This window comes from Octopus sinensis, linkage group LG2, assembly GCF_006345805.1.
Source record: "Octopus sinensis linkage group LG2, ASM634580v1, whole genome shotgun sequence".
Classification (NCBI taxonomy): domain Eukaryota; kingdom Metazoa; phylum Mollusca; class Cephalopoda; order Octopoda; family Octopodidae; genus Octopus; species Octopus sinensis.
In genome coordinates, this window is record NC_042998.1 from 187,873,273 (window position 1) to 187,899,193 (window position 25,921).

The window sequence follows — 25,921 nt, forward strand, 5'->3', positions numbered from 1 at the left end:
GTAGAAATCACCAAACTGAAACAGGACACCTTATCATACTACATATTAATAGAATATATACATATTAATAGCATATCTTGCTAATACCAAGTGAATGATAAATTACGTAGGAGAGATAAAATAATACTGTTAAAATAACAGAAGAAAAAAAACCGAGATTTATATGGTATCTAATTTGAGAAGAGGGAATGGCTGTGATGCTGTAGTGCAAATACAATCATTTTGTGAATAATAAATATGTGATCTGAGACCTGTTTCTCTTTCTCATTTCATGCTTATAATGTGTAGCATCAATTTGAATTGTAAAACAAGGATTTTTATAAATCAATGGAGAGAGTGAATGTAACTTGCCTGAGTGTAGTTGATGTGCATTTCTTATTATAAATTAAAAGTTCTTTTTGGCTCACAACATTAAGTATGTTATCCCACACTTAACTAATATTCTTCCTGCAGAATATTTCTTCCTGCAGAAAATTTCCTATTAGACATGTACTGCTTGTGTAATATAGCTTTCAATGTTAACTATAACTATATTTGTTGAATGTAATTCTCTTGAAGTGTAGTTTTATGATTGTTATTATAGATCAACATTTAATGCATCTAGCTTATGAGTAGCTGAAATTTTATTTTTAGTATTTCCTCTTTCAATTTATTGAGTATAAATAATCCTTTTTTTTTTCAGATTAACTGTGTAGCTGATGTCTGAAAGAAAACATTCCCATAGAAGTTCTATAAACAATAGGGTAAGCTTTATTTGCCTATTTCTCCTGCTATTTCATACCTGGTAATTTCCCCTGTCAATATGAATATTAAGAAATGCAGATATTACCCATATTGCAAAAGGGGAAAAAAGAAGAGAGCATTAAGGTTAATTTTGGGTTGTAAATGGTCATCTTGAAGGTCAGTGTTTCTTGAACAGTAAGGAATTATTCTTGTCTTACAAACTTTGAAGTTATTAATTCTTGGTAACCTTTTCAGAATAACCTCTCATAAAGCAAAATTAGATGCTAATTTTGAGGAGGATGATAATGCTGCTATAATTTAGAATATCTGTAGTGCTTTTGTATTAAACAAAAAAAAAAGTTGAAGAAAATATTTTTCTTAAAAATACCTGAAAAAGTAAAGTTGATAAAAGAAATATCTGAAATACTTTAATTATTGTTATTGCCTTCTTTTCTATAATAAAAATTATATTAAAATATTTCCAGCAAATAGTTTTTCAAACCAATATTAAATACATTTATTTGATACTTACATACATTATTGGCTAATAAAGTGAAACCTCTTCCAACCCCAGAAATTTTTGTGTGTGTGTGGCATGTGTGTGCATATGCACAGCTATGTGTGTATATGTCTGAATTTATGTGCATATGCTATTAAATGTGTGTGTGTATTCGTTTGATCTTTCTGAAAATAATACCTAAACATTAAATTAAATGCAACTGGACTTAACATGGACAACCTACTTCCCCCTTGTTTATATTTATTACTGACTAAGAATTTATTAAAATTTGTGGAGTGGTTTTGGGAGAGGAAATGAATTTCCTTTTATCAAGTTGAAATCTGAATAAAAATGGGGTGAATTTTGTGCTGATATCCTGAATCAATCTGTAAACCATGTCTCATTGAAATATGGAAAATAGAGAATGAAAGCATCAGAAAAACAAAGCTAATCATTTCAATTCCATAATGCTTGTAAACAAATAACAAAATGATTAGGAAATTAATTGATTGAAAGCTTTCAGGAACAGCAGTGGTTTTAAATAGTGATTAGCCATCTTATTTTATCTTCACTCAAAGGGATATGACATATATGAACCCGTACCCTGTCTGGCAGTTTGCTCATATGAATATTTTAATATCTTTGGGTTTTTGGGTTTAAAAAAATATGTTTATAGCATGGACTGGAAGTGTTTATAAATGAATAAATATTTAAAAAAATTATGAGGTGTTAGACCAAGGTGTTTAATTATATATTAAGCCTGTTATTGTAGGCATATGTAAGTTGTATAGGTGTGCATTTCAACTTGGTTTCCTCAAAAAACACCCACTACACTCACGAAGTGGTTGGCATTAGGAAGGGCATCCAGCTGTAGAAACACTGCCAAATCAGACTAGAGCCTGGTGCAGCCTCCATGGCTTACCAGACACCGGTTGAACCGTCCAACCCATGCTAGCATGGAAAACGGACGTTAAATGATGATGATGATGATGATGAATCTCCCAATATCTGATCTAATAAAAATCTTTTCTCATTTGTGGGGCTCAACTTTCCAATGTCTAATTTAATGCTTGTGCAAGTGAAACTAAGTACCTTTCAGTTTGTTTCTGCTTTAATGGGTTTGGATGAAAGACTGTATTGCTGCATTTTGCAATGCATCTTGATACTGAGGCTTTGTTTCAATTTAATGTGTGATTGGAGAAAAGTTTTCTCTCTTTTCCATCTCTTCTAAATATATTATGTGAATGTGAGTGTCTTTGTGCTTAGAGAGGAAATTGTCCTGCCAGTTTCACTTGTCCTAAATATGTGAAATGTACTCAGATGTATCTATGCTATATGAACTATGCACTTCACCAGAAAGATAGACATATGATGATTATATATACTCGTTTATATTACTTGTTTCAGTCAGTTGACTGCGGCCATGCTGGAGCACTGCTTTGTAGGGTTTTAGTCAAAATTGACCCCAGGGCTTATTTTTAAGCCTAGTACTTATTCTGTTAGTCTCTTTGTTAAACTGCTAAATTATGGGGATGTAAACACACCAACACCAGTTCTCAAGCAGTGACGGGGGTGCAAACACTGACACAAAGACACTCACACATAGATATATATGACGGGCTTCTTTCGGTTTTTGCCTACCAAATCCACTCGCAAGGCTTTGATTTGCCTGAGGCTATAGAAGAAGACACTTGCCCAAGGTGCCATGCATTGGGACTGAACTCAGAACCATGTGGTTGGGAAGCAACCTTCTTTACACACTGGTTTCAACCATTGGATTGTAGTCAAGCTGGAGCACTGCCTTCAAGGGGTGGTTGATTGTATCAACTTTATTTCTTGATTGGTACCCTTTTGTAAGTGACCTCAAAAAGATGAAATGCAGTGTAAACCTGGGCATGTTATGAATTCTGAATGTCATCAGATACTACAAGGTAATTTACCTGATACTCTACTGATTCTAGTCCCCAAAGCGCTTTTGATTCTTCCATCCCAGCTCTAATCAAGGTAGTTTCTATGTAGTTATTCACCTGTTAAAAATAATATCCAAATTACTCTTAAATCAAACTCAACTATTTGATACAGATAAAGACACATTGGATAATGTATTTTTAAATACTCCTTAAATGATGGGATGCTTTTGAGCATAAGTTTAGACAATAACATTGATCTGGAGCTGGTGACACGTAAAAGCACTTGTGCCATGTTAAAATTACCCAACATGCACTGTAAAGTGGTTGGCATTGGGAGGGCATCCAGCTGTAGAAATCAAGACAAATCATACTGAACCTGGTGCAGCTCTCCAGCTTGCTAGCTCTGGTCAAACTGTCCAACTCATGCCAGCATGGAAAACAGATGTTAAAGGATGATGATGATTGATATATATATATATATATATATAATATATATATTAAAGGTTGAATGTCTGTTATTTATCTACAAAATAGGATTAGAATTAACAACCAAGTAACTTTTTCCTCTTTAACATTAAATTTATCTCACTTGGTTCTGGTTACTCTGTGCATTGACCTGGTACTTTGATTAATCCTTTGTTCTTGTATGCTTCTCTTTGTCTGTCTGTCTGTCTTCCTGTCCGTCTGTCTGTCTGTCTCTCTCTCTCTGTCTCTCTCTCTCTCTCTCCTTGCTGATTTTAAACTGATGGCATGATGAGGTATATGTACTTGTTTTTCAGCCTTAAGTTAACCTTTATCAAGCAGATGTGTATTCAAAAGCATTTCCACAAGACTGCACCATGTTTTTAGGGGTTTGTGGGACTACATTTATATAATGTCTTTTCTTTAAAGGTTGTAGAATGAGACTTGATGGAGATTTTAACCCTTTTGATACCAATCCGCCTGAAACTGCCTCTGGCTCTGTAGTACAAATGTCTTGTTTTCAAAGGTTCTGAATTAGAACCTTCCACCAAACCTGTCACAATTTATGTTCCTAACACTGGTTTAATGATAACTAAGTTATTTTACTAAATTCTTTGTTATATTTAAAATTAATTGAAAGAAACACAGAGTGTCTCAACAGAAATATGGTAACAAAAGGGTCAAGCAACTTATATTATGAAATGGATGGGCTATATGTCATTTAATATCTTTCTAAAATTTGACTATTAAGTGAATTTTGACGACCATCTTCAGATACAGGACTTTAGTTGGTAAGAAGGTGGCCATAAAAGGTGAAGAAGAGGATGTAGAATGGTGACATCATCATTGTTTAATGTCTGTTTTCCATGCTAGCAGGGTGTGGATGGTCGACTGGGGTCTTGGAAGCCAGAAGGCTGCACTAGGCTCCAGTCTGATCTGGCAGAGTTTCTACAGCTGGATGCCCTTCCTAATGCCAACCACTCTGTGAGTGTATTGGGTGCAGGTGTGGTGCTTTTTACGTGCCACCGACATGGAAGCCAGTCAAGGTGGCGCTGGCATTGGCCATGTTCGGATGGTGTTTTTTACATGCCACCGGCACAGGTATCACAACTACAATTTCCATTGATTTTTGATGTTGATGTACTTGACTCAATAGGTCTCCTCAAGCACGGTCGAAATGGTGTAACGAGCGGCACTGGCAATGACATCAGAGAAAAAAATAAAACCTTCAAGAATGTTCATTACTTTACAACGGTGTTAGCTAAAATATATTAATGAGAGTGTAAATAAGTGGTATTCAACCTAGTTGCCCACAGTAAACACTGCCTTGTACAGCACTGGAAAGAAAAAATATAAGAACTCCTTCCAGGCAACAGGATTGATAGAACTTCTGTAGTAGCTGTGTGGTTGTTTGCTAGTAACTCTCTACTGATGTCTGCACAATTTGAAGTCTTCTTTAAGTAAAAAAGTAGAGCTCTAAGAAATAAAGAAAAAAAAAAGAAAAGCCCAATAAGCAAAGAAATTAGCCAAAGTGAAAAGGCGATCTGGTGAGAATCAGCTGATTAATACTTAAACTATGTCACAAATGAATCAATCTCAGCTCTTGATTTTATGATAGTGTGATCATGGTAAATATAGTGCATTTTTATTTGGGGATTGGTTATTTATATGATGGGTGGAGCACTGCATTGCTCATTGAGTGTATTGGTTTGGTAATAAGCGGACCTGAATGCTACAAAGGAGTGAGAAAGATCTAAGAAGAAGATTATAGTAATAATAATAATAATAATAATAATACAACAAAAATATGGAGTAAATGGGTAAATAGTGTCCTTAATAAAAGGAGTGGAGGAATTTAGGGAAGGTGGAGGTGCAAGATAAAGGTGAGGTGAAAGAAATGGGTAAATTGTTGGAAGGTGAATGACAGTTCTTTTATGTGAAAGTAGGAAGGGAAAGGCCTTGGTGAATTTGTTTGATGGAAAATGAATGAAATGAATCCATAGAAAAGAAAATAGGCGCAGGAGTGGCTGTGTGGTAAGTAGCTTGTTTACCAACCACATGGTTCCGGGTTCAGTCCCACTGCGTGGCACCTTGGGCAAGTGTCTTCTACTATAGCCTCGGGCCGACCAAAGCCTTGTGAGTGGATTTGGTAGACGGAAACTGAAAGAAGCCCGTCGTATATATATATATATGTGCGTGTGTGTGTTTGTGTGTCTGTGTTTGTCCCCCTAGCATTGCTTGACAACCGATGCTGGTGTGTTTATGTCCCCGTTACTTAGCGGTTCGGCAAAAGAGACCGATAGAATAAGTACTGGGCTCACAAAAAAGAATAAGTCCCAGGGTCGAGTTGCTCGATTAAAGGCGGTGCTCCAGCATGGCCGCAGTCAAATGACTGAAACAAGTAAAAGAGTAAAATAGTAAAGAGATGTATGGAGATATGTTTAGAAGTCATGATAGGGAGGGCATGCTGAGAATTGATTGGGGAAAAATGGAATTAGTGGATAAAATGTGAAGTGCAGGTCAGTGCAAGTTGGTTTGATGAGAGAGGGAGAGGAAGGGGAGAGAGAGAGGGGGGATTAGAGTGATTGGGAATTGAGAAAAGTGTGGAAGGGAGGGATTTTTTTTTTGTTCTTTTATTTTAAATATGGTATTGCCCATAGCCCTTTCTGGTCCTCCCAGACTGGTGAGATGACTGGAGTAAGGATAGGTGGAGGAGGAGTGAGCATAGAAAGAATAACATGAGTATTTGGAGTGTGGAGGGAAGAAAAGGAGTGGAGTGAGCCAGTGTGTGTGTGAGTGTGTGAGAGAGAGAGAGAGGAAAAGGAGTTGAATGATGTGAGAAAGATAAGAGTGACACAACAGAAAGGGGTGGAATGAAAGTGAAAATGCAATTGTGGAAAGAGAGTAAAAAGAGGTGAAGATGAAGAGGGTGGTGGTTGTGGGGGGGGGAGAAGGAGTAAGAGTGAAATGGAAAGTCAGAGTAGCAAGAAATGAGTGTTCGATTGATCTGGAATAAAATGTTTAAGAACGAAGAAGAAGAAACTGGAGAAAGGGACAGAGAATCAGAGTGTGTGTGTGTGGTGGTGGTGGTGGTGGTGGTGGGGTGGGGCGGAAATGAATGAGAGACGGCGCAAAGGAAATGAATGACCGAGGAAATGAATGAAGAGGAATAAAAATGTGAGAGATGAGGAAGTGGTAAACAAGACACAAAACAGAAGTCAAAGACAGTTGCAGCATCAGCACTATCGGCCTCCCTCTGCTGCTATTGCACTAGTAGTAGTAGTAGTAGTGGTAGTGGTAGTAGTGGTGGTGGTGGTGGTGGTGGCGGTAGTAGTAGTAGTAGTAGTAGTAGTAGTAGTAGTAGTAGTAGTAGTGGCGGTGGTGGTAGTAGTAGTTGTAGTATTAGTAGTAGTAGTAGTAATAGCAGCAGCGGGAATGGCATCAGCATCATCGTCATCATCATCTTCCTTATCGACACCTGCAACAACAACAGCAGCAGCAGCAGCAGGCCATACAGTTACTTATACAACTGCTGTGGCTGCTGTTGATGACAACAACAACAACAACAACAACAACTGGCTGCTGCTTCTGCTGCTGCTGCTGCTATGTTGTTTCTGCTCTCATGTGCTGCTGCCGCCGCCTTTGCTCGAGGGGACGAGTGTTTTTGAGATGATGCTCTTCATTCTGGCAGGTGGACAGTAATGAAATAGATGATGATGGCCTTCTCTCACCCTTCTTCTTACTACTACCACCACTACTACTACTACTACTACTGCTGCTGCTACTACTACTACTACTACTACACTGCTGCTGTTGTTATCGCCGCTGCTGTTGCTGATGTTTATGTTTGGGAAGCTGTGTTGTCTTCTTAGGTGCTTGCTGCTGCTGCTGCTGCTACTGCCGCTGCTGTCATCTTTGTCATTGTCTGTTGGCCTCATCAGTGTGACACTCAGCTTCATGCTGTCATCATCTTTGTTACTGCTGCTGTTGCTGTTCTTGTTGCTGCTTCTTCTTTTGGAAGTGGCACCAGACAACACCACCCCCATTGACCGCCGTTGATGCTTCATGTTGCTCGGAGGAGCTCAGTTGAGTTTCAGAATTTTGGAGTTCTTATGTCCCACCCCAATTTCTCCTCTTCCCGCACCCAAATTCCTCTACCGTTTCTTACACGCTTTCCGACCTCCCTCCTCATCAGGGTGGCTTTTCAACACGTTAATCTTCCTCCCCTTCCCGCCCCATTTTGATTTTTTTTTTTTAAGTGAAGGAGTGGACGGACTTCAGCCGCTATTTAATAACTGCATTGACACTGGAATTACAACCTTCTGACCCCCAACCATGGAGGAGGAACTACTGTGTTTTAATTCCGAAACAGCAAGTTCTATATCGAGAGAGGATGACAGTCGAATCAGGGGATCATACAGGTAAAACTTGGATAATCTCATTTATAATTGTAGCAGAAGATGGATACAGTAATAGATAGCCTGATACATAGATATTGGATAATTTGTTTTGGTAGATAAATAGAGAGATAGAAAGATAAATTGATAGAAAGATAGATTGATAGACAGACAGATAGATAATTGGATGGCTGGAAGTGGATGAATAGATGGGTAAAGTGAAACAAAAATGGTTAACTAAGGTGGCTGGGTGGAACTTGATGAGTGGCTAGAATTATATATGTTGATGAATGAATGAATAGAACTAAATACATACATAGGTGATTGGATGCAAGTGAATTGACAAAATGATAAATAAAAAAAAAAACGTAGGTAGTACCCATGCTTACTTTGTCCTCAATGAATTTATTGATGTTCTTTTGGTTTACTTGGTATGTAGTGGGAGAGAGGAGAAAGCATGGGTAGGTGATGTTTGTGAAAATTGCTAAACAATTTCCTCACAAGTCTTAAGACACATGCTTGGTAACCTAAGATATTCTTATTTCATGGCTACTTGCAGCTTGTCCAATACTATCCCCACTATCCCCTCATGGTTGAATATTATTACATCTGTTTGTCGATCTTTTTATTGATAAGGTGCCGCTTCTTTTGCTTGCTACTTGCATAACAGGCAAATCTTGTACTAATTTTCTATCTTGTTTTATCATCATTAGCCTAAAATGATGATGATGATAGTGTTGCTAATAATGCTAATAATTTATAACAATTTAGTTTTATTATTTATTCAGTTAGTCATATTTTTTTTCTTACCTACAAGCTATCATCATGCATATATGTATATACAGTTAGTAACATAACACAGGCAAATGTATATACTATAAATTATTCTATATACATGTAATAAAATATATATATACAATGCTTTACACACTTACAAGCAAACATACACAGACATGCACAATTAGTAGTCTCTTCATTTTCAAGTGTGTTCTCTAACTTCATACTTCAACTCACCAACACAGTTTAATATTGTTTTTATGTCATTTTTTGTTTAATCATGCGTGATTTATTTGCTCACTTGATGACTCTATAAATTCTCTTAAACCAGGGTAGATGTTAAGAGTCTAAATCTAATGAGTAATTGGTTAAATTTCTTGGCTTGTTTTTAAAGTGACTCAAGCTTAGAAATATTTCTGCACTCTTAAGTACAACAGGGAAATGATATTTCTGTTTTCATATGCATTCAGTGATTTTCTTCATAGGATATAAGTAATGTGTCTGTGTGTTTGTATATCTATGTTGTATGTTTGTGTGTATGTATGTATATGCATGTATAATTTTATGTCTGTAGAGGGAGTAATAATTTAGTGGATAAAGATCATGCACTGTGTGTTTATATTCTGTTGCTAGCATTGCATTGTTCTCAGGCAAGATACTTAACTCTACTGGATCTGCTATACTTTCTTTTTCAAACAGGAAGTTTATGATTCTGACAAATCAAGATGTTCACAACTTTCTCTAAGTTGTAACATACAATGTAAGGAAAGATTGCTTGTTAAAAACTATATAGTTCCTTGTTTCATTGTAGCTACTAAATACTCTGGAGACAGTTTTTCTAATATTTTTCATTTCTCAAACAGCACTAAGCATAGATATGATCTTGTACGTATTTTTTTTTGGATTGTTTTCTGGAATGTTAGTGTTTAAAATTGGCAGTTTTAATAGACTTAATCTTTTGTCCAGTTTAACATCACCACCTGACCCATGAGGACTTCTAGTGGAGTCTATTCGATTGCAAGCATTCTGGCTAGATTTCCAGTCTGAGGATTATGTCCTTTTACTAATCATAGAGGCCATGACCCTGAAAATGAAGAATCATGGGCATCGTCCACTCCTCCTCTGATTAAGCCATAAAGGTTAAACAAGGTAACAAAAAAGAAAACAATATTTGTTGAAGAGTGGTCACTAACCCATGGAGATCTCAATAAAAGGCCAAAAAATAATTATAAAATGTTTTTTGAGCGTTCATATTTGATACATGGGGTAAATACTTTGGCAGAAGTTGAGTATTTTGTTGATTTTTCATGTAACTATTAGCATCCTGAAGGTTCTTATGCAACATCAACTAATTTACTATTATTGTTGTTTAGCCCCAGGTCAACCCTGATTGAGCAGAACAATGACCAAAGGTGTTCCAACCATAACCATCCCTTATTTTTTAGAGTTTGTAGGATTGTTGCCAGAGTGACAAGCTGGCCTCTGAGCTGATGGCACATTAAAAACACCATTCGCGTGTGATCGTTACCTGCGTCACCTTACTAGCATTTGTGCTAGTGGCACGTGAAACATTTGAGCGAGGTCGTTGCCAGTGCTGCTGGACTGGCTCCTGTGCAGGTGACACATAAAAAGCACCATTTAGGCGTGGCCATTGCCAGTACCACCAAACTGGCCCTCGTGCCGGTGGCACGTAAAAAAGCTGCCAGATCAGATTGGAGTCTGGTTTGCCAGACCTCAGTCAAATCGTTCAACCCATGCTAGCATGGAAAGCAGACGTTAAATGATGATGATGATGATAAAAGTGCCCTTTTTTAATTTAAGATATATGGAGGTATGATTTAAAGTATATCTGCTAGCATCTATAACAGGCTAAGCATTCACACTGAAGCTATATATCATTAGTTCTCACCTAACTGGACTCTAACATAGATAGTGTAGCACCACACATGCACACATATTAAAATAAATACCTTAGTGTCAAATTAGCATTTGGTAAGTTCATTTAATATTTGTGGCAAAACCTATAGTTTTATACTTTTTATAAGTTACTCTGAGGGAAGAAAATATTGCTCATCACTCTTGAAAGCTCCTTTCTGGTTGGTAAGATTATTCCAAAGGTGGAAGTACATTGCCCATGATCTTTGTTGGTCTCCTTACACTGGTGAGATTGATGCAGCTGTTGCCTGTCCCAAGCATTTTTATAGACCAATGTGTGCTGGAAAATATGAATAGGGCAGGAACTAGTTGTCTGAATGCATGCAATGAAATTTGTTAAAGGTACCTAAAGACCAGGTATTATTTTGTGTGTAACAAATTTTCCTATGAAATACATTGCCTATGTTTCAATTAATTTTGAAACTATAGTTGGCTTTGCATTCAGAAAAAAAACTCTCTTATTTATAAGATAATATCTGTTAATAGTGGCTCATGCTTTAACCCTTTCGTTACTGTATTTATTTTGAGATGTTCTGTGTTTCTTTCAATTACTTTAAATATAACAAAGAATTTAGTAAAATAACTTAGTTATCATTAAGCTAGTGTTAGGAACATAAATTGTGACTGAGGTTTGGTGGAAGATTTTCATTCAGAACTTTTGAAAGTAAGACATTTGTACTACAGAGCCAGAGCCGGTTTTGGCCAGGTTGCTATCAAAAGGGTTAAGAATTGTTTCTCTATTATATATTTTAACCCTTTCGTTACTGTATTTATTTTGAGATGTTCTGTGTTTCTTTCAATTACTTTAAATATAACAAAGAATTTAGTAAAATAACTTAGTTATCATTAAGCTAGTGTTAGGAACATAAATTGTGACTAAGGTTTGGTGGAAGATTTTAATTCAATACTTATGAAAGTAAGACATTTGTACTACAGAGCCAGAGCTGGTTTTGGCCGGGTTGGTAATGAAAGGGTTAAGTCAAATACTTATGCTAACTATGCCCATTTTGAAAATGATGGGGTAACATTTGGGAAAGATTTGGCAAGAATTTTTTCAGTTTAAGCAACTGCATAAAGTTTGCTCATTAGCTCTCAGACAAACATAAAAACAACACATACACAGGAAAATAGTTACAATTCTTAGTCCTTGGGTCACTTTTGTAACTTTTCTGATTAAAAACCATATACTCATCTGCTGATTTCTGTTTCTCCTGTTTGCTCCACCAAATATCTATACATGTATGTGTGTATGTGTGTATTTATCTCTTTATATGAGGTGTGAATTTATCTCTTTTATGAATGTATTATTTCATCAATGCTAATAATAACCCAATAGCAGTAAAAGGCTACCAGTTATATCACATCATCATTGTTGTAGGTTGAATCTGCAATATTTTGGCTGTGTCATCATTAGTAGTTACAAACCCAACATTGTTTCAGAGAAAGGCCTAATATTTTCTTACATAGAATTAATTAATCCTATATGTTCTATGGTGTTACACAATTTTTCTTGGACACTGACAAATTTATATAATCAGATGTTTTGTTCTGGATATCAATTCATATATTCATAGTTTAACTTAGAGAACATGTATAGTTCTAAATAACTGCACTGAAGCAAATGAAGCTCAATAAGATAGAAATTGTGATTCTTTGATGATCAGAGCTGCATGATTTGCTAAGCTTTGATCTGAAACTTGCTTTACTGTAAAGCTAGAAATACTTTCTTAACAAAGGATTAACTCATATGATCTACAGTGTGTTGCATAGTTTTTGAAACTAATAAGTGCCAAAGGTTTGAAGAAAAGGAGAACTTAAAACAAAATAGTCTGAAATGTGTATATGTGTGCGTATATAGTAACTGTGAAGTCGCATGGCTCAGTGGTTGGAGCGTCGAACTTACAACCGTCAGGTTTTGAGTTCGATTCTCGGACCGGGCTATGTGTTGTGTTCTCGAGCAAGACACTTTATTTCACGTTGCTCCAGTTCACTCAGCTGTAGAAATGAGTTGCGACATCACAGGTGCCAAGCTGTATAGGCCCTTGCCTTTCCCTTGGATAACATAGGTGGTGTGGAGAGGGGAGGCTGCTGGTCTTCCATAAACAACCTTGCCCGGACTTGTGCCTGGGAGGATAACTTTCTAGGTGCAATCCCATGGTCAAGCATGACCGAAGGGGATCTCAGCAGCATAGTAACTAGGATGTCAAACAAAGTTTTGTATACATAGTTTCCTTTTGAAATAATCACCAATTCATGTAGAATAATCAATAGGTGCATTTATTGCAGTTAATTCCATTTGAGACTAATCAACATGAAACCCTCGGTATTGACTTGAACTCCTATTCATTACCTTTTACTTGTTTCAGTCATTAGACTGCGGCCATGCTGGGGCACTGCCTTGAAGAATTTGTAGTTGAATGTATTGACTCAGTACTTACGTTTTTTTAAAGCTTGATACTTAGTCTATCTGCTAAGTTATGGGGATGTAAACATACCAACACCAGTTGTCAAGTGGTGTTGGGGACAAACAGAAACACACACACACACACACACAATAGATTCTACGAAATCGACTCACAAGGCTTTTGTCGGCCTAAGGTTATAGTAGAATACACTTGCCCAAAGTGCCGTGCAGTGGAACTGAACCCCAAACCATGTGGTTGCGAAGCAAGCTTCTTACCACACAGCCATGACTGCATCTATTATTACATACATTCACTTAAACATTTTCTTACTTGTATGTGTGGGGTGTGGTTAAGAAGTTTGTTCCAGGTTTGATCCCACTACATGCTATGGTGTTGGCAAGCATTCATTTCCATTATAGTCTTGGATTAGTTCCATCCTTGTGAGTGAAGTTGTGTAAACACTATAGAGAAGCCTGTCAGTTGAACTGTACCTTTGATTTGAGGAACCAGCCTTGGCATACTTCATATCATACCGATACTGCCTGACAGAGACATGTCATCATCATCGTTTAACGTCCGCTTTCCATGCTAGCATGGGTTGGACGGTTCAGCTGGGGTCTGTGAAGCCAGAAGTCTGCATCAGGCCCAGTCTGATCTGGCAGTGTTTCTACAGCTGGATGCCCTTCCTAACGCCAACCACTCCGTGACTGTAGTAGGTACTTTTTACGTGCCACCGGCACAGGTTCCAGACGAGGCTGGCAAACGGCTACGATCGGATGGTGCTTTTTATGTGCCACAGGCACGGAGACCAGACGAAGCTGGCAACGGCCACGGTTGGACAGTTCTCTTACGTGCCACCGGCACTGGTATCACAGCATCTTCAGAAAATACTGTCACTTGCATTAAAATGTATACAGTAATTTCATTATTATTATATAAAATTCAATGACTATATTAGTCAAATAAATGGAACATTCCATTTTCAAAAGTAATAAGAGAGTCTATCCACATCATTGTTTTGATGTTCACCTTTCCATGCTTGCATAAGTCAGATGGAGTTCATTGAAGCAGATTTACTATAGCCAGGATGCCCTTCCGGTCACCCAACCTGACCTGTTTTTGCTGAATATTGGAAACGAATGACACTGCTTGTATGACAATGATGCTTGTTTACTACTGTCACATGGTGTCAAGACAAGGAGACATGCAAGCATACATATGTGTGCATGCGTGCGCGCACACACACACACACACAGAGACAGAGAGAGAGACTGAATCAGTTCATATTCATGCTCACTGCATTTCTTGAGGAGGTGAAAACTACATCTTACTTGTACATTTCAGTTTCCGTATGCTTTCTATGGCCGTATGCCCTTTGTATCACCAACCTCTGGTCTCTTTTGGATGCATTTTATTGTACCACCAGCATTAGAGAGGTTTGTTTCACATCCCTATCCTACAAGGGTACTACAGAAGTTTTCTCATCCTTGCTAAGACAGAAGAGGACCCCACCCTCGCCACTTCAGTTGTCTTTGTCAGTTTTTTCATTCCTTTATTACCCACTTGGTGTTTATCACAAATTAGTCTGTTATACATTAAACACATTGGAATATCAAGCGTGCACCATTTGAGCATGGCACCATTTGAGCGTGATCGTTACCAGTGTCGCCTTACTGGCACCTGTGCCGGTGGCATGTGTAAAAAGATTCGAGCGAGGTCATTGCCAGTGCCGCCTGACTGGCCCCCATGCTGGTGGCACGTAAAAGGCACCCACTACACTCTCAGAGTGGTTGGCGTTAGGAAGGGCATCCAGCTGTAGAAACTCTGCCAAATCAAGATTGGAGCCTGGTGCAACCATCTGGTCCACCAGCCCTCAGTCAAAATCGTCCAACCCATGCTAGCATGGAAAGCGGACGTTAAACGATAATGATGATGATGATGTATACAGGTGTATATTTACATATTTACGCAGACAAACACATAATCAAGTATTGATGTATATATTATTTCATCCTTACTAAGAGTTTACATTTTCCTATTAACTTCTTAGTTTGTTTTACTCTCCCATGCTTTAGTGTAGTTTGTATTTTAAATAGTTGTAAAGGTGGTGGTAGTGGTGGATGTGGTTCACTTACTCTTACTCGTTTCAGTCATTTGACTGTGGCCTTGCTGGAGCACCGCCTTTATTCGAGCAAATCAACCCCAGGACTTATTCTTTATTAAGCCTAGTACTTATTCTATCGGTCTCTTTTGCTGAATCGCTAAGTTACTGTGATGTAAACATACCGGCATCGGTTGTCAAGTGATGTTGGAGGGACAAACACAGACACACAAACATACACACACGCACACATATATACATATGTACGACAGGTTTCTTTCAGTTTCTGTCTACCAAATCCACTCACAAGTCTTTGGTTGGCCCGAGGCTATAGTAGAAGACACTTGCCCAAGGTGCCATGCAGTGGGACTGAACCCGGAACCATGTGGTTGGAAAGCAATCTACTTACCACACAGCCACTCCTACACCTGTTTCATAATAATTTAGAAGAGTCTGATAGTGGTGAATTGATTGTTCACATAAATATATTTGTTGTGTGTATGTGTACTCACACTAGCATATGTACTTACACACACACACACACCACATGCATCACTTTAGGATCTCCGAAAAAGTTATTAGGACTCCTTCTTAAATATGAAGATCATATAAAATATTACTGGATAGTAAGTATTGATGTGCATGTTTGTTCCCTTACATACTCATACACACGTACATATGTAATGTGTTGGGCCTATAAGCAAGTTGTATAAAAAGTAAGCTAATTTGAGAATATCAGGTGTCATAGGTGTGATTTAAAGCTGTCAGGTGGCAATGGTATTGGATGAAGTCACTTAACAAGTCTGTACACTCATAAAAGAAAAAAAAAAGTCTTTATTTTCCTCCCACTTTTCACGATTGACATATAAACATATAAACCTTCCTTGGTAAATAGTTGACAACTGCATAAAAGTAAATGATTGAGAGGATCATAGCAAGTTTTAGGGCATAATCGAAATGAGTTAGAAAACAAGTGGGAACAGGATTACAAAGATATTTTTTATGGGACAATTGCATACACCACTCTTAGATATATTACTATAATTAATTGCTGGGATAGTATCATAAATTATTTTAACCCTTTAGTGTTCGCATTATTCTGCCAAAACTAATGCTTTTTTATCCACATTGTTTTGAACTAATCAGGCATTATCTCGTAGCTATGAGATTTTGATGAGGTAGCTGTTAATTTTAAAAATGATATTGTAGGGTAGGTGTGAGAGACCAGATCTGGCCAGTTTGACCATAAAACAGGCAGAATACTTATGGCCAGATATGGCCGGTTTAAATGCTAAAGGGTTAAACTAGCACTATGACCCGGCAACGCTGGGTCATAGTGCTAGTGCATGCATAAACAGCTGCGTGCGTGCGCACATACACGCGAGTACTGTCCAAATCTCCGACCAATCACATACAGTTAGCTGGCATTCAATTGGCATATCAAGTTTTGGGCATTTTGATTGGGTTTTGGATAGAAAATTCACCAAAAAGTCACTTCTATTGATTTTTTAATGGCTTTGTGGGGTGACTGGGGAAATGTAAAGATGTGCACGACCACCCTTGGACGGTTTTGAATGACCATAGAAAGTGCGAGCCCTCTAACTGAAAAATTGTGGATTTGTATAAAGGACACACACACACGCAGACATTTTGCTGTTTATATATAGAGAGACATGGTTTTCTTCAGTTAGATGTTTCTGTATCTGTATTTTTTATCTTTTACTTGTTTGTCATTATACTGTGGCCATACTGGGGCACTGCCTTGAAGGATTTTGAATTGAATGTATTGACCTCAATACTTACTTTTTATAAGCTTGGTACTTATTCTGTTGGTTGCTTTTGCCAAACTGCTAGGTTATGGAGACATAAACACATTAGCACCGGTTGTCAAGCAGTGGTGGTGGGAACGAATACAGACACAAACACATAGATATACAGAGTGTGATGGGTAAATTGTTACCATATTATATTTTTAATTTTGTGCATGTGCATTGTTTGTTTTTGATTTTGTCAAAATTTTATTGACTACACAGAAAAGTAGGGTCAGTTGGGCACCATCTGTGAGAAAAAGCACTATGATGCAATTTACTCTGGCATCATCATCATCATCCATCATTTTGAATCCAGGTTTTGTCCCTATCAATGGGGGTGGCCAGATCTACCTCAATGCCATAGCAACTGCCCTCAAACCATCTTGCCATCTTGACCGGTTTCAGGCGTCCTCCCTTCTCAAGCCCCCCCCAATCTCCTCCTTCATCTATCCCCTCCACATTTGCCTCAGTCTACCTCACTTTCACTGTTCATTTGCCTCAAATTCTAGCTCTCTCTTCAGAACATGCTCCTCATCCCTATTCAACACATACCCATACCACCACACTCCATTCACCCTTGCCAGCTGTTCCACAGGTTCCTCCAACCCTAGCATCCCCATCAATGCAACTTTTAGTCTCTTTGTTTGGGACCAAGTTTCTTGGTGGTTGATGTATGAGGGGTCCTGAAAAGTTCCTGGCTTTAAAGGTGTCCTTTACAGGGCTTAGAAAAACTGAACGACCACTGCAATAAGTGTGTGAATCTGAGGGGAGAATAAGTTGAATAAAATCATAATCAACTGATCCTCTTGTATTTTCTTTTACCTAAAGCCAGGACCTTTTCAGCATCCTCTTGTAGGATTAGAGTTGTGGTGTAATTATGTTTGTAATAGAAATTATTATTGTCTACAGTAAGCCTAAGTTGCAGCTTGTATGTGTCCAATTGCAACAACCTGTATAGGCTTGACTGAATTTAGAAACAACGTGAGAAAATTAAGGATAGGCGCAGGAGTGGCTGTGTGGTAAGTAGCTTGTTTACCAACCACATGGTTCCGGGTTCAGTCCCACTGCGTGGCACCTTGGGCAAGTGTCTTCTACTATAGCCTCGGGCCGACCAAAGCCTTGTGAGTGGATTTGGTAGACGGAAACTGAAAGAAACCCGTCGTATATATGTATATATATATATATATATGTGTGTGTGTGTGTTTGTGTGTCTGTGTTTGTCCCCCTAGCATTGTTTGACAACCGATGCTGGTGTGTCTATGTCCCCCATCACTTAGCGGTTCAGCAAAAGAGACCAATAGAATAAGTACTGGGCTTACAAAGAATAAGTCCCGGGGTTGAGTTGCTCGATTAAAGGCGGTGCTCCAGCATGGCCGCAGTCAAATGACTGAAACAAGTAAAAGAGTAAAAGAGAGAGAGAGAGAGAGAGATAACACATCAAAAATTGGGAAAAGAAAGGGATGTTTTATAACATCCTCAGTTCACAATTTATCATCATCATCATTATTACCATCATCATCATCATCATCACCATCATCATCATTTTATGCTTTCCATGCTGGCAATTGTTAAACAAGTCGTCGTGGTCCATGTGAGTTCTTACTCAGGTTGGTGGAACACTTCCTAGCTCATGATTCATAATTAAAAATTAGAAATATTGCAATTATTTCATTTTGGAAATTTATTGTGGTTTGCAATATTTTTCATTCAAAGTAATTTAATTCTGCCTGCTTATTAAGTTTATCGGCGCTGTTCTACACATTCAGTGTAGTATATTACTTGTATTTTTATTGACCCCCTTCCATTCTTACAGCTTTATTCATAGAAAAAATGGACGGTAATAAGCTTTAGCCTGTATTGTGTGTGTGTGTGTGTGTGTGTGTGTGTGTGTGTGAGAGAGAGAGAGAGAGAGAGAGTCATAATCACTGAACTAAGATATCGTAAAAACTAGCCCATTACAGTCTGCCCCAATCCTCATCACTAGGAAATATCAAAGTTTAAAAATAAAATTAAAAAAAACCCATTTAAACATGGCAGATGGAAGGTAAAATTGGTAGATCATCAAACAAACTATCTTGTGGTATTTGGTGTCGAGCTGGCAGAAACGTTAGCATGTCGGGCGAAATGCTTAGCGGTATTTCGTCTGGCGCAACGTTGCGAGTTCAAATTCCGCTGAGGTTGACTTTGCCTTTCATCCTTTCGGGGTCGATACATTAAGTACCAATTACGCACTGGGGTCGATGTAATCGACTTAATACCTATGTCTGTCCTTGTTTGTCCCCTCTATGTTTAGCCCCTTGTGGGTAATAAAGAAATAGGTATTTGGTGTCGCATTCTTCAATGTTATGATTTCTAATCCCTTCCTGGGTCAACTTTGCTTCGAAAGGTTGACGAAATAAGTACTAGGTTGAATATAATTGACCTTGTCTTCTACTTGACCGTAACCCAATGGACAGAACCAGTCAAAGAGGAAACAAACTCAACCAACCAACAAACCAACCAACCAACCAACTAACCAACCAAATTAAATGCAAAAACTACAAATCATTCCCTTGTAGAGAGAGTTATGGCATCGTTCTTAATATAGCACAAAACCTCAACTAGTGTGTTTTTGTTGCTCATTATAAAACTACAAGCTAAATTTGTTGATGATAAACCTGTATAGGAAATCTGTCATGTAACAAAAAGCATTGAGAAGAATTTCTCTTCTCTCCATTTGGTACTCACATTTCTCATGCTTTTTTATTCCATGGCATATTTTATTTTATTGTCATCCAATATGATGTGAAAGTAGATAACTCAACTATATTTTACTCTCATTGTCTTTTTTTTTTTTACCTCTCTTTCTCTTTATGCTCTCTCCCACTCTCTCTCTCTCTCTCTCTCCCTCTCTGACATTATTTCTGTCTCTCATTTATTTTTCTCCTTTGTATTCTTTTGCTTTCTCTCTGTTCATTTGCTCTCCCTTCTCCTTTTCCCCATTCTTCTTTACTCCACCTCTTTCTCGATCAGTTATTTTCTCTTGCTCTGCCTTATTCACTTTCTATTTCTCTCTTTATTCTTCTTTTTTTTTTCCCATTTTCCATTTTCTCCCCTTTCCTGTTCTCCTCTCTTTCCTCTCTCTCCTCTCCCTCTCTCACAAGGTCAACGACTTCTGATAAAACAGCACTATTGCATACTATTGTATTGCAACATAATTGAATTGTATTATTAAAGTTTCTTTATGACTTTTCTACATTTTCATAACTATTTATCATGTATAATTTGCTTTACTCCCCACCTCAAGTTAATTTTAAAAAAAACAACAACAACAACAATAAGTAATTGAAATAAACCAAATGTATTCATATATTTTCACCAAAAAAAAATATCCAGTAATAATCACATCTATTGTAATATGAATTTTTAACAAAAATTATTATTAAAGCTTTTCATAATTAAATTCATACTCAATTCAATTTAAATCAGCATTGAACATTCTTGTTTTCCAGACCTTACTGCTTATTTAAAAAAAAATTCTATTTTCAACATTTAATTAATGTCTTTGAATCTCTGATAGAATACAACTGATTGTTAACTGATTTTTTCACTTTCCCTTTTTTATTTCTTAAACCCCAACTCAAAGTCACTTTAACCGTTTACTTGTCCTGTGTTTCACACGTGATGCATAGGGTATATTTCCCTAGTGTCTATGTATCATATATGGTATACAGTCCCCAGTTTTTCAACCACTAGAGTATCTTGGGACGTATGGAAGGAAAACTTGATGTTACTCAAAATATGAAATAAAAGCTGACTGGAAGTCTTGAAAACAAGCATGGATGTTTAGGATAAACTTATAACAATGTTTTGGTGTCTTGGAAATGCAAAGGGTTAATGAGGATCTTCCTCTTAGTTGTGTTGGGGACATAGTTACTTCTCTAGGCTGATATTATGAAAAATACACCTGGTACACATGTTGAGGCTATGTCACAACAAAAGCATCCACTACACTTTGTAAAGTGGTTGTGTTAGGAAGCTATAGAAACCACCTAAAAATAGAAAGTGAATAAGATGTGGGCCCCCAAATTGTCTTTGTGAGCAATTTCTGTGAATATGTATTGATTCTGGCTTATAGTAACTCACCCAGCATAGACAGTGGACATTAAACAATGATGTTAATAAGGGGTAGTAATATTCTCTTTCACACACACACACTCACATATATATATATACACATATGCATGTATCTATAGACATACATACATATGTATATACACATACACACACATGCATACATACATATGTATACACACACACACACACATATATATATATACACATATGCATACACATGCACACACAATATGGTAGCACTCCGTCGGTTACAACAATGAGGGTTCCAGTTGATCTGATCAATGGAACAGCCGCTCATGAAATTAACATGCAAGTGGCTGAGCACTCCACAGACACACGTACCCTTTATGTAGTTCTCGGGGGAGATTCAGCATGACACAGAGTGTGACAAGGCCGGCCCTTTGAAATACAGGTATAACAAAAACAGGAAGAAAGAGTGAGAAAATGTTGTGGTGAAAGAGTATAGCAGGGTTCGCCACCACCCCCTGCTAGAGTCTCTTGGAGCTTTAGGGCGTTGTTGCACAATAAACACTCACAATGCCTGGTCTGGGAATTGAAACTACGATCCTACGATTGTGAGTCCACTGCCCTAACCACTGGGCCATTGCACCTCCACACGCACACACTATATATATATCTTTTTTCTTTTGCTTGTTTCAATCATTGGACTGTAGCCATGCTGGGACACCACTTTGAAGTGTTTTGTCAAATAAATTGACCTCAGTACTTATTTTTTAAAGTCTGGTATTTATTCTGTTAGTTTCTGTTGTCAAACTGCTTGGTTACAATAATGAAAATGAGCCAGTACCAGTTGTCAAGTGATGGTGGGGGACATACATAAACACAGTGACATACGCTCTCACCTGCAACTCCAGGGCACTGTGGCATGTGTAGCAACCACTCCTCAGCAAATGTTTTGACAAACAGACTAAACCAGGTGGAAGTAGTCAACAGCTATGAAACCCTTGGTTAGTTAGGTTATGTCTACTCTTGCATAGGAAAACTGACTCTTGCACCAAGCAGAGGAGGAAAATAATGATCCTTTTCAATTATTGAATTCTGGCATACCCCCAACTGTTGTGATCTTGTATTGTCTGGCAGATCTGGTAAAATAAGTAAGGCTGATGTTGCTCACCTCTCCTTCATTAAATCTAGTGCATGTGTACGTTATAACATCACAGATTTCATGGTTATTATTCTGTAGGTGAATGAACAAGGTATAAATTATAGTTGTTTGTGTGTGTGTGGGAACAGCTGTTAATTTAAATATGTTTATAAAATTATGACTGCTAAAATTCTCTTTTTTTTATATGGATGTTCCATATTTTCTATTTAGTCCATTACGTTTAATCCGTTCGTTACTGTAATTATTTTGAGATACTCTGTGTTTCTTTCAATCAATTTTAAATATAACAAAGAATTTAGTGAAATAACTTAGTTATCATTAAGCTAGTGTTAGGAACATATATTGTGACTAAGGTTTAGCAGAAGATTTTAATTCAAAACTTATGAAAACAAGACATTTGTACTACAGAGCCAGAGCCAATTTCAGCCAGGCTGCTATCAAAAGGGTTAAGAATTGTTTCTCTATTATATATTTTAACCCTTTCGTTACTGTATTTATTTTGTGATGTTCTGTATTTCTTTCAATTACTTTAAATATAACAAAGAATTTAGTGAAATAACTTAGTTATCATTAAGCTAGTGTTAGGAACATAAATTGCGACTAAGGTTTGTTGGAAGATTTTAATTCAGAACTTATGAAAACAAGATATTTGTACTACAGAGCCAGAGCTGGTTTCGGCTGGGTTGGTAACAAAGGGGTCAATGTTCCTTGCTATTACATTAATGTTCCTGTCTTTAGACCTTCATTGTTCTATCTTCTTGATGAAGTTGTTAATAACTCCTATAACTGACAGTATAATTCTGAGTTCTTAGGTGGAAAATTTAAACTGATGCTCAGTTAATATCACTACATGATCCTTGTGTGCCTTTAACAGAATTTACTCTTGCAAGCAGTTTGTTTGCTCTCTAGTGTATTCTCTTTTTTTTTCTCTTTTTACTTGTTTCAGTCATTTTGACTGCGGCCATGCTGGTGCATCACCTTTAATCAAGCAACTCGACCCCAGGACTTATTCTTTGTAAGCCCAGTACTTATTCTATTGGTCTCTTTTGCCGAACTGCTAAGTGACGGGGACATAAACACACCAGCATCGGTTGTCAAGCAATGCTAGGGGAACAAACACAGACACACAAACATACACGCACATATATATATATATATATGGATATATACGACAGGCTTCTTTCAGTTTCTGTCTACCAAATCCACTCACAAGGCTTTGGTCGGCCCGAGGCTATAGTAGAAGACACTTACCCAAGGTGCCACGTAGTGAGACTGAACCTGGAACCATGTGGTTGGTAAACAAGCTACTTACCACACAGCCACTCCTGTGCCTATAATTTTTCTCTCATACATACACATGTTTTTGTTAATGACAATTTGAACTGTTACTAGGTGAATGAACTCTCCAATCCTGGTTTGAGTACTTTAATAGTACCTGTGTTATGATTAAAAATATCATAACTGCCATTTTACAGTAAAGATATGATATACAATGCTATACAATGAATAGGATTGAGTGATGATGATGATGATGTTATATATGCACATAACTTATATTGTAGAATAGTCTCTCCATCAGATGAACTACAACAGAAATATTTTAATACTTCCTTCAACTGTTACCGAGTAAATTTGATAATATCAGATATTTAGATTGAAAACAAGGAATAATGAAATGTATACTTTTGTCATCTTTCCATCCTTTTAAGTACTGCCGAACTAGAATTTGCTGTGTTTATCCTTTCTGTGTGGTAACAACTGTTATAATTTTACCATTAGCCAAGGATCTAAGCACAATACTGAATCAATGTATTGTACCAATTTACCTTTGCATCATTTTAAAAGATAATGAAATGTTGAATCTGTACTGTATGTGCACAGTTTCAAATGATTGAGATATATTCCACTTCTGTGGTTTTAGAAAACCAAAGCTTTTACCAACTGCGAGCATACTGAGCTATTTCGACATGGCTAAGTAGGCACAGGAAAGATGCTTATTCATTGTATAAGTTACTATATTTACTTATGAAGTAATTGATAATGTTATGATGACAAGGCATTTTCAATTATTTTTCATATCAAGAAATTTATTTAATGGTTAGTTAAAAGTTTCTTATTTTATTTAAAAATTAACCTGTTTAACCCTATAGTATTTAAACCGGCCATATCTGGCCAAAATAGCTAATCTGTTTTATGTTCAAACTGACCAGATCCAGGCTCTCACACCTACCCTACAATGTTATTCTACATTAAGTAATTACACCATCAAGATCTTGAAGATATGAGATAATGCATGATTAATTCAAATCAATGGGAATCAATAGGCATTATGTTTGATTGAATAATCTGAACACTAAAGGGTTAAGCTTCTTACAAAAACAGAATCCAGAAAAAACAAACAGCTAACTATATTATTAATCAATTTATTTTTATATTTTGAGTTTTGTTAATAATTTTAAACATGTTAAATTCTGTTATAGTAATTAATTTGCTCACCACCAGTAATGTAGTTTTTCTTGTTTCAGTTACGATTATTGTCAACATTTACTCTAAAGCATTACTAAAATTTGTTACTAAACACACAAGTAATGATTTTTGTCTGATTTATTCATGGTCACTAAAATATGTCATATTTCTTAAACATTTTAGGCAAAATATTCATATGACAGGGTGGAAAATGGTACAAAAAGGTAACATCTTCGGATGTATTCAGCTTGCTGTAATATACTTGCTTTAAGCAATTTACAGATCTTTACACACTTCAATTTGTCTGCTGCAGGTCTTTCTCTTTTTGATGGTGCATATTGAAAATTTAGGGGAAAATGTATGAAAATCACTCTTTCATTTTTTCCCTTTCACTTTCTCTCTTGCCCACTTTCTTTAACCCTTTAGTGTTCAGATTATTCTGTCAAATGTCATATTTGTTTGTTTATATTGTTTTGAATTAATCATGCATTATCTTGTAGTTTAGAGATTTCAGTGATGTGATTTTTTTAGTTTTAGAACGACATGGTAGGGCTGAGGTAAGAGGCAAGATCTGGTCAGTTTCAATATAAAACAGGTTAAATATTTTGGCCGGATATGGCCGGTTTGAATGCTAAAGGGTTAAACCTTACATATATTCTTTCTCCCTTTCACTGACTTATTCTTTGTAATGCTTTCTTTCTCCTGACAACTTTTTGCATCTCTGTGTTTGTACTCAGGAAATCTAATTGAGTATTGTGACTAGTTTTCTTGCAATTCTGTCAGACTATGTATAAAGGACATGGACCAGCATGCAAGAATGCTTGCATGAATTTAAGTCCCTTTATATGTGTAGTGTGTCTAGAAAACAGCAATGTTTTCATTAACAGCTTTACAATTTACAATTGCTTGTCTTATATCATTCAGTTGAATGATTCCTCTTGGGTGACATGATGTGCATAACATTTTGCCTGAGGGAAATCCAACTTCAGTCTTTCATTTGGAAAATGATTTTTATGACTTGAATTTACTGACTGTGTTAACAATTACTTTATGAAGTTTGTTAGTCTCTTGTATCATTAAAGTTTGCAAATATGAATAGGTTTTTATAGCCTTGGTGGATATGAATTGTAATATTTTAGCTATTCATTTGAATAATTGTACTCGAGTGACCTGCTATATTTAAGCTTTTACCC

The 25,921-nt window shown here is 37.0% G+C and overlaps 1 protein-coding gene across 7 annotated transcripts in view; it reads left to right on the forward strand.

Moving 5' to 3' along the window:
- The window catches only part of LOC115222941 (phospholipid-transporting ATPase ID), a 227,749-nt gene that overhangs the window by 46,226 nt on the left and 155,602 nt on the right, over positions 1 to 25,921 (forward strand). For 4 of the 7 annotated variants that reach the window (XM_036500574.1, XM_036500572.1, XM_036500571.1 and 1 more), the window contains 2 exons: positions 683 to 743; positions 24,912 to 24,952. In XM_036500574.1, coding sequence (XP_036356467.1) covers positions 699 to 743; positions 24,912 to 24,952 — 86 coding nt within the window. In that variant the 5' untranslated portion in view covers positions 683 to 698. Of the gene's footprint in view, positions 1 to 682; positions 744 to 7,299; positions 8,016 to 24,911; positions 24,953 to 25,921 lie in introns of those variants that run through there. The other 3 variants (XM_029793354.2, XM_036500576.1, XM_029793346.2) reach the window with 2 other exon arrangements.